General features: G+C 35.5%; 1 protein-coding gene across 1 annotated transcript in view; it reads left to right on the top strand.

Moving 5' to 3' along the window:
* SCN7A (sodium voltage-gated channel alpha subunit 7) overlaps positions 1-10,657 on the top strand; it is a 79,429-nt gene that overhangs the window by 43,731 nt on the left and 25,041 nt on the right. The window contains exons 11-14 of the mRNA XM_015565779.1: positions 3,155-3,251; positions 3,894-4,132; positions 5,227-5,400; positions 7,146-7,502. Coding sequence (XP_015421265.1) covers positions 3,155-3,251; positions 3,894-4,132; positions 5,227-5,400; positions 7,146-7,502 — 867 coding nt within the window. The remainder of the gene's footprint in view (positions 1-3,154; positions 3,252-3,893; positions 4,133-5,226; positions 5,401-7,145; positions 7,503-10,657) is intronic.

Raw genomic sequence — 10,657 nt, 5'->3', positions numbered from 1 at the left:
ACAATGAATGTGTAAAATTCTACAGTATAAGTGAACAAGTATCATCAACAAATAAATCACATAAGAAAAAATAAATTAAAATCTCAAGATTTCAATGGACATCAACAAAGTGCAATATATAGATCTTATTTGTATTTTTATTGGAACAAATCATCTACAATAGAATGTTTCTGATCAATGAAAGAAAATTGAGCCTGGTCTGGGTATTGGATAATATTAAGGAATTACTAATTTTGCTGTTGATGATAATGGTGTTGTGATTATGTTTCTTAAAAAGCTTATTCTGTCGGACAGAGAAAGACAAATGCTTTGTCACATGATTTAACTTATATGTGAAATCTAAAGAACAAAACAAATGAACAAACAAAGCAGAAACAGATGTAGCCAGATGGGAGGGGTGTTGGAGGGCTGGGTAAAAAAGGTGAAAGGACTAAGTACAAATTGGTAGTTACAAAATAGTCATGGGGATGTAAAGTATAGCACAGGAAGTATAGTCAATAATATTGTAATAACTATGCTGCCAGATGGGTACTAGATCTAAAAAGTGATCACTTTGTAAGTTATGTAAATGTCTAACCACTAAGCTGTGTACCTGAAACTAATAGAATATAATATTGAATGTCAACTGTAATTGAAAAATAAGAAAAATGTTTAAAATTTGATTTTAAATCTTTCAGAAAGAAACTTGGATGAATAATATATTATAAATGAAGGGTATGATGTTGTTCATTGTTGAAGCTGAATATTGGGTTCCTGGTGGTTGACTTTATCATTCTCTACTAAAAAAAACACCCTGTAACTATAAAGAGAGAAATACGCTGCTTTGAGAGACTAATAAAGTATTTCTCTGAGTCAGAAAAGGTTTTTGTGAGGAACTGTTACTTGAGTTGAGATCTGAGGAATGATCGTGCTACATAGGGAGAGAAAAGAGGGTCAGTGTGGCTGCAGTAAAGAGAGGAAGTCTGAGTCCAAGATGAACACTTCAGGTATTTGTTGCTTAATGCCAGAAATATGACTGTTCTTTCTTCCTTATTCACACCTCCTCCCAGAGAAAATTTAAACCAGTTGTGAGAAACGTAGTCCCTTTTCCCAGTCTAATTTTGACATTGAATTGTCTGAAATTCAGGCGTGTGCCCTGATTAACTCTTAAACTTCCAAAAAGGAGTTACTGTTATGATCCTCTCAATTTGCATTGTAAACAGCTGTATCCTTAAGAGTTGGCCCACACGTGGGTGTTCATTTACTATTTTAGCTCAATTTGTTCATTTTGTATTCTAAAATACATCCATATTCAACCCAAATTAGTAGAAAATTGGCATTGACTATATCAACAATAACATTACTATTCTCCCTACTCCATCCCTCATTCCGCACACAGAAGACTGTCTTTACTGACTTGCTCTTTGGTGTGACTCCATGAATCATTGTCGCTGTCAGAAATAGCTCTATGGGAAGTAATTTCCTCTATATTAAGAGCATAGTGAAAGATAGTACTTCCTATATCACCAAAGTGTCATTATCATAAAGATACACTTAGGAAATCCTCATCAGATCTTAATAACAGGAAAAAAGTTTGCTTATGTATTTTTTTTATCTCATGGAAATTTGGACTTGTGTAATTTATAACATATTTTATGTAATTTTATGTGAGCTAAAATAATTTCTTAAATAATCATAGTTAAAGTAAATACACTAACTTGGCATCCTCAGTTTTTAACTTACTTTTTGAGTTAAAAAAGGGAGGCGGGGAGGAAACCAAGATTTGTAGACCTGCAGAATCTGCCAGTGGAACTCAGTATGAAATGCAACTGGTTTTCACCACTATTTGTGAAATTAGAGGGGATTTGACTGGTACTGAGTGAGATGAATATGATTCCTTTCATATCTATTATGCCTCTTCAGATAGACCACAACAGAACTTGGCAACCTGAGTGTATTGTGTATGGGTTATTGGTGAGCCTCATCTACTAAATCCCTCAGTGTTATGGTGGGAGTATTCCAAGCTGTGTGTATGTGATTACATATATAAGGGAATTACATAATATATATACTATAGAATACATATATATGTAATTAATATATTAAGGTCCTCTCTATATTGACTCTGCTTTTTAACCATGGATAGTTATTTCTATCCAAGAGTAGCTTCACCTATTTATCCCAAGTTAACAAATAGATAAATATGATTATTCTTTGTGTGTGCCAAATGTGAAAACTCTTGGGAAATCTATGGTGTAATATCATTACCCATTATGAATTTCTTACAGTTTAAATCCAATTACAAAGTTTATACATGGTCACTAGAAACATCTTGAGCTATATTTATAACACTGAATGTGTAGAAGTTATAATCTCGACATCAAATTTAGGGGTTGTGAGTGTCTTTTCAATGCAAGGATTCTTTTTAACCCCATGTAGCCACATCAGCAAAGCAGAGGGTATCTTAAAATGGTTATCCAAGAGAAATAAGTAATTCCTTTATGGGATTATCATGTATGTTCTAACAACACAATTTTTAAAAAAAAATCTATTACTTGATATTCTTCCAGACTTATTTCATTTGCATTGTAAGTATTTTTATTCTGTCAAGAGAATTTGCAAAGTTATATTGTTAATATAGTCTCAAGAAAAGAAATTTAAGATGTTAGAGCAGGGGTGGAGAACCTTTTTTCTGCCAAGGGCCATTTGGATATTTATAACATCGTTTGCGGGTCATACAAAATTATCAACTTAAAAATTAGCCTGCTATATTTTGTCAAACATTTAATTAACTCACTCCTTATGCTGTGGCAGAGCCAGATCAAATAATTTCATGGGCCTTATACCCAGGGGCCAGACATTCCCCATCCCTGTGTTAGAGGAATACTGTTGTTATTCAATAGCATGCTTACCAACTGGATATTTTACAATAATCTTAAACTATACATTGAATTCTTTGTCAAATATGGGTAATACCACTATCATTCTCTGATTTACTCCTTTTATAGTTGCCCTCATAGCATACAATTATTTTGTCAAGTTGCAAGTTATACACATTTTCCAAAAGAAAAAGCTTCTGGAAGTAAAAATCAGCATATTTAAAGAGGTTATAATCCTTCTTATAGTTATAATCTTGGGAAGAAGCCATTATTATACTCATGAAATTTCTTTTTAGGCCAAGACCACACAAATAGAAATGAAGAAAAGATCACCAACTTCTATGATCACTTCTTTGGATATGTTGGATGATGCTACTATCAGACATAAAGAAGGTAAAGTAAAAAATATTTGGATAATATTTTTAGTAAAAAGTATTTTAGATAAGATATTTAGTAAAAAATATTATGAAAGGTACTATTCATAAGATTCACTCTTAAAGAAATTTTATAATGACTTCAGAATTTTATATGATAACAAAAGTTAAGGAATAACAGTAGAATATTAGGATGAACAATTTAGAAAAATTCCATAAATATAGTGTTTTTAACATTGGAAAGGGTTCATATATTAAGGTCCTCTCTATATTGACTCTGCTTTTTAAATATACAACCGGTAACTCATTATTATGCCAGTATTAAAAGGCATTCTTTTATAAAGTACATAAATCTAGGAATTATAAATTACAATGTTCTCAGCTATATTCCATATTTGTTGTTTTGACAGATACTCCTATGTTTTTCTTCCACTAGACAGTTTGTCTCATTTTCATTTGTCTAATTCAACTTCCATGAAAAAAATAGAAGAAGTTTACTTTGCTCTACTTATTAGTATAAAATATTTCTCTTTTTTGCTAATTCCAAATCAAAAGTCTAGTTTCAAACCTCTCTTTACTAGTATATGCAAAAGTCAACATTTCTTATTAGTTATACTTAGGCAATTTTCTAAAGTTTCACTTTACTATTCTTTCATTGCAGAGCATAAAAAATCTCAGAAGAGCTGTCCATTGTGTTGGTATAAATTTGCTAAAATTTTCTTGATTTGGAATTGTTCTCCCTGTTGGTTAAAGTTGAAAGAGTTTGTCCATGTGATTATGTTGCATCCATTTACTGATCTTTTTCTCACTATATGCATAATTCTAAACATATGTTTTTTGGCCATGGAATGTTATCCAATGAGTGAAACAACATCCTATGTTCTCATCATTGGAAACCTGGTAAGGCTCTTATTCTATGTTACTTTCATTTGAAATTTCAATCTTTTTTAGTTGTCATTATCCCATTATTATTTTATAACGTGAATATGTTGCAAATGCATTATATAAGCACAAGATAAAGTATTGTGTTCATGCTTCCCCACTTCATCCCCAGCCCTGCTTTGTAAATGTTCTTATCACTGAATAGGTTAATACCTAGAGTTTAAAAATCTGCCATTTAAATTTTGGATTCCTCGCCAGCTGCTTAGCAGTCATGAAATGATTCTTTCCTCTCCTTTCCCAAGTATACCCTCTCTTGGGCATCATATCCCCATAGATCAGAATAGGGTAAAAGTCAAATAGCAGACAGACGTTCTTCGCTGACATCTGATTGTGAATCCTGACTACAACTGCACCTGACCCTGTCTGCTCTCACCACCTGTCTGTGCCTTAGAGTGGAGCTTATCCTTTGCAAGGTGTTGTTGGGATTCACCTATCTTTTTCATCCCATACAGTGCAAAAGACAAAACAGATTTGTATGCATTTAAAAACAAGTCACGTTCAAGCACATATATAGTGTTTCATTTCTTTCCCTTTTATTACTTTGTTATTGGTTAGTTACTTGGTATTCATACAAACAGCCATGTTGCTACTAATTTTGAATTATACATTTACTTGACACCAAAACCATAATTTGGTAGAAATAACTTCTTCCAATATAGTTTTCAGAAGACAGTTTTCATAGCTTCATTCTGTTTATTTCTGGATCATATATGTACTTCTTTCATTCTTTTGAAAGTTGAAAAATTAAATATCTTAACAAATAGTCCATATACCAAAAGAAACTATTCAAAAAGAAAAGATTTTCTACCCTCCAATATTCTTTTATTTTCTTCCAGACTGGCTTTAAAAAGTAATCGATGATTTTATATATAGTGTTTAATATTAGATTATTAAATAAAATGTATGACTCTTGTAATAGACTCCAAAACTAATCAGATATTGACAGAAGAACTGTGAGGATTGTGGCTTTAACAAGTTACAGTTTCTGTGCATGAGAGTTCCAAAGAGCCATTGCAATCATATTCTCATCCATGTCTTTTGTTTTTATTTAGGTTTTTATTGGAATTTTCACAGCAGAAATGATTTTTAAAATAATTGCCATGCATCCATATGGGTATTTCCAAGTAGGCTGGAATATTTATGATAGCATAATTGTATTCCTTGGTTTAGCAGACCTTTTTCTAGCGAATGTTCATGGGCTGGAGGTTTTTCAATTATCCAGGGTGGTAAGTAGAATCCAAGACCTCAATCTTATTTTACGAAAATTTATCTCAGTTTTATCAAACAGAAAATGAAAGAATAGTAATAGAAACACCACTGGGACATTTGGAGTATTACATGAGTTAATACTGCCCCGGGAAAAAGTATGCAGTCTCTAATGCTATTATTTAACCAAAGCATTCAAAAAAAATAAGCCGTATATGTAGCTAATTTGAGATGTAGATCTAGGAAGCAGGGCCAGGGGTCCTGGGCCAGTTTTAAGGAGCAAGGTAATGAAGAGCCCCAGAAGCTGAATGTCAATGTGTAACTAAGGAATTGGAACCAGTTATTTCTAAATGCAGGGCAGAAAACGTTAGATAACAGCAGTCAGGCCAGCAGAATGTTGTTATAAAAATTACTGTCAGAATCAGTATGTCCGCAATGAAGGTTAATGTTAAGAATCAGAAAACTAGATAAGGTAATAATGTTATTAGAGTGCTATTTATGAAAATATTAAGCATTTGATAAGTAATATATTGTCACGTTCTGGCAATAAGTTGAAGGAATGAAGCAGGAATCAAGAGCAACCTGTTTTAATCCTCGTCCATAAACTTTTCTAATGACTGAGAGAAATATGTACAAGATGTAGTTATCAAGTTTATGTAAGAAACAACACTGGGAAATGCAGAAAATGTGATCAAAGATTGGATCAAAATATCCGAAAGGCTAGTAACAGAATGAATACAAGATGATTAAGTTTTATTTGGATAAATGTAAAGTTCTACTCTTGAATCCAGAAAGCCAAATATATACTAGGAAAGGTTAAGGACAGTAGATAGTGCACATAAAAACGATGTGTGGATTTTAGATGACTAAGTTCATTTTAGGTGGCTAAAATGTTAAGGTAATCTGTGCTGTACCAATTAAAAAAGCATTAGTGAAGCCGAAACCGGTTTGGCTCAGTGGATGGAGCGTTGGCCTGAGGACTGAAGGGTCACGGGTTCGATTCCGGTCAAGGGCATGTGCCTGGGTTGCGGGCACATCCCCCACTGGGATGTAGTGGATAGAGCGTCGGCCTGCAGACTGAAGGGTCCCAGGTTCGATTCCGGTCAAGGGCATGTACCTGGGTTGCGGGCATCTCCCCAGTTGGGGATGTGCGGGAGGCAGCTGATTGATGTTTCTCTCTCATCGATGTTTCTAACTCTCTATCTCTCTCCCTTCCTCTCTGTAAAAAATCAATAAAATATATTTAAAAAAAAAAAGCATTAGTGAAAAGAAGGGAAATATTCAAACTAAACCTGGAATGTTGTGTTTGGTCTTTAATGTGTTTTTTTAAAAGGAAAACACACAATAGAACCTTTAATGAAATTCAGTGGAAAATGACAGGTTTTTTTCCATATCATCTACATGTCAGAATATGCGGAAATGCCCGATATAGTGTGAAAACAAAACAGAAGGGACAGTTGCCCTATCAGATATTAAAACATATAGCTAGAGTAATTGTAACATAATATTGAATGGGCATTGACAGATCAATATGTATGAATTGTGTGTAAAAAGTTATAGAATATGTATGCTTTGTATTAAAATTGTCCATAAAATGAATTGTTAGTGGTTAATATTAAAATGTTCAAAACTGAGTATTACATTAAATACTATATATTTGAATATGTATAATGCTGATACAGATTTTAAATGTATATCATAATGAATAATAACCAAGTTTTTTGCATTTTGTTTCTTATTCCTGTGTTTTACATCGCTCTATTAGTTGCGAATTTTCAAGCTGGGGAAATACTGGCCAACATTTGAGATTCTGAAGCTGACTCTTATAAAGTCGCTGGTGGCCCTGAAAGACTTGATCCTGCTGCTGTCCACATTCCTGTTCTTTTCTGCTGTGGTCGGCACAAAGCTGTTTGGTATGAGTTACAAAGCATATGTCTACAACTTAGACAAAGACTGTCAACTTCCACGCTGGCACATGAGTGACTTCTTCCACTCCTTTCTGAATGTGTTCCGGATTCTCTGTGGAGAGTGGGTAGAGACTCTATGGGATTGCTTTGACATAGCAGGCCAATTCACTTGTGTTCCTTTTTACATGATGGTCATTTTAATTGGAAACCTTTTGGTAAGTAACCCATGGTTTAAAATTTTCCTTAGGAAACTGATGTAGTATAGTCTAATATTTTCATTCATGGACTCCAGTGGATACTGGTCAATTGAAATATGAGTGGTCTAATTTGAGGTATGCCCCAAGTATAAAACTATCCACTGGATTTTAAGTCTTACCCAAAAAAAGTATGTAAATTACTTTATTAATAACTAGGGACCTGGTGCACGAATTCTTGCACCTTGAAAGTAACTGTGGGCCATGAGGCTGTAGTGGGCACAGGGGCAGGTCTCAGCCCTCCTCCATGCCTCCGCCCAGCCCCTCCTATTGTGGTCCCCAGTCCCCTGTCTGCCAGCAACCCCACCCCTGCCTCCACAGCTCCCACGGTCTGATGGCTCCAGCCCTGCTCGCACCTACTGATGGCGCAGAGCGATTGGGTCTAATACCAGCAGTGGGTGCAAGCAGGGCAGCACCATCAGTGGGTGTGAGCAGCAGCTCTGGCACCAGCTGCAGGTGCGAGGGGGTCGGCACCAGCAGTGGGTGAGAACAGCAGGTGCGAGTAGCAGCTGCCAGCCCTGAACGCCCCTCAGGAGCAGGGGTAGGTGGAGAAGTCCTGAGGGGCAATTGGGCCAGCAGCGGCTGCTCACACCCACTGATGGTGCTGAGTGACTGGGACCAGTGCCGGGCGCTGGCAGTGGGTCGGGCGGGGTTGCACATCATAGCGACCGGTTGTTCGGTTGTTCCACTGTTTGGTCTATTTGCATGTTAGGGTCATATATATACATATATATGATTTTTATTGAATTGCATTTTAAAATGATATTTTTATATATTTAGTTAAATTAAATGTTAGTAGATTAATTTTAACTGTTTTTGTTTATGCTTTGAATGTGGCTACCAAAAAATGTGACGTGCATCATATTTCTATTGGATAGCAGTGGTTTATAACCTTGCTACTCAAAGTAGCATTGGCATCATGTGGGGGATAGTTATCAGAGCAGACTCTCAGAGCCCATCCAGACCTATGGAAGCAGAATCTATAGTTTAACAACATCCACAGGTGATTTGTATGCACATTAGATTTTAAGAACTACTTATGCATAACACTGTCAAACTTGAATGTATGTTGGAATTACCTGTAGAATTAATAAAAATATAATGCCTTGGATTCATTCCCAAAGATCCTGATTTTATTGATACATGGACATCAGGATTTTTTAGGAATCTTTATTTGATTAAATTGTGCAGCAAAATTTGAAAACCAATGTTCTATAAAACTGTTATGCATTAATTAACTGAGAGAAAGCTTTCACTTTTAAATATCCAGTCATTGAAGTGATACTACATGAATTGAGTAAGTAGCTTTTACTTTTTCTAAGATAAAGGAATGGCTTATAAAAGAAAAATTTATTACGAGAGAACAACAGGACTCAAATATTTGCTTTTTTTCTCATAAGTGATAGAGATTAAGTACACTCCCCAAAAGACTAAAAATAAATAATAACCTGATGTATATATGCCTGTTTATATGCATTATATATTATAATACATAATATCATATATATGTGTATATATATGCTTTTATATGTATGTATGTGTGTGTACATATATATGTATGTATGTATGTGTGTGTGTGGGTAATCGTGTGTGTGTATGTGTGTGTCCATGATATAAAAAATTTCAGATGGTAAGCTCTTAAAAATATAATTGTTGTAGCATAATTTTCCTTGTCCAAATTCTGGCACAAAATCTATTCTTTTATTTATTCTATGATTAACTCATTTTCAACATGTATTTGTTTATCACTAAGGTTGTGCTTCTCATTGTGCTACTTGTCTACTTCAGAGAAAATGTGGTTCCTGCTCTTATGAAGCTTATAGTCATGAGATCCTTACCTAACACCCTTTTCTTATTTGTCACCATGCCTAATACTTAACCAAACGAAGGGGGGAGGTGGCAGGGAAAAAGAAACAACCAACTACCTTAAATTATATTTGGTCTTGCTCTTTTACATCCTGAACTTATTGCCCTTTGAGAATGACAGAGAGGCTAATAGTGAAGTCATTGAGCTTGTCAAGGGAGGCAAAGTCACATGAGAAAAATCACATGACTCTCAGGGGATATTGGCATTTGATCTTGTATTTTCAGTTATGTGTTGTTTTTCATTTTCAGTTTGCCCTCAGAGACTCTGTCATTGGAGGTTCTAGAATATATTATCAGTTGTTCAGATATTATCACCTGTAAGGAATTTCCAATTTTGAGCCATCCACATTTTATCGCTCCACCAAAATATTGCAAAGATTATGATGATCTATGTGATGGCAATATTTGCAATAAAATTTTAATTTGCCATATGAGTCTTACTTGAACTTTATTCAGATAGATAGATAGATAGATAGATAGATAGATAGATAGATAGATAGATAGATATAGGTACAAGCAGTCCATTAGGACTGAACACTATATGGTGGGCAGTTCATGTTTTCTCAGGTGTGTAAATGCATGAGAAGGACAGTAATTAGAGTATCTGTCCATCTCTTCACATAGATACAGAATTCTGAGAGAAGTTTTAACAAATGAGTGTTTGGAGATCTTCATAGACTTGTTTTATTTTATATACACACTAGAGGCCCAGTGCACAAAAGTCGTGCAGGGGTGTGTGTCCCTCAGCCTGGTCTGCACCCTCTCCAATCTGGGAACCCTTGGGGGATATCTGACTGCTGGCAGTGGGACATCCCTCTCACAATCAGGGACCGCTATCTCCTAACCACTTGCCTGCCTGCCTGCCTGATTGCCTCTAATTACTTCTGCTTGCCTGCCTGACCACCCCTAACAACCTCTGCCTGCCTGCCTGATTGCCCCTAACTGCCTCTGCCTACCAGCCTGATCGCCCCCCAAATGCTGTCCCCTGCAGGCCTGATCACTCCCTACTGCCCTCCCTTGCCAGCCTGATTGCTCCCAACAGCCTTCCCCTGCTGGCCTGATCTTGCCCCTAACTGCTTGCTCCCCTGCCAGCCTGATCAAAGTTTGGTGATGTTTTGTGACCAGAAATATGCTGTAAGAACTTAGCTCTTATGCCTATTAGCCTATGTTAAAATTGGTTTTATGTTATTTTACTTAAAGTCACAGTTTTCAAGGTCCTATGAATGATGTTAAATGAGGACTTATTATAT

The sequence above is a fragment of the Myotis davidii genome, unplaced genomic scaffold, assembly GCF_000327345.1.
Source record: "Myotis davidii unplaced genomic scaffold, ASM32734v1 scaffold59, whole genome shotgun sequence".
NCBI lineage: Eukaryota > Metazoa > Chordata > Mammalia > Chiroptera > Vespertilionidae > Myotis > Myotis davidii.
This window is presented reverse-complemented; position numbering and strand designations above follow the sequence as displayed.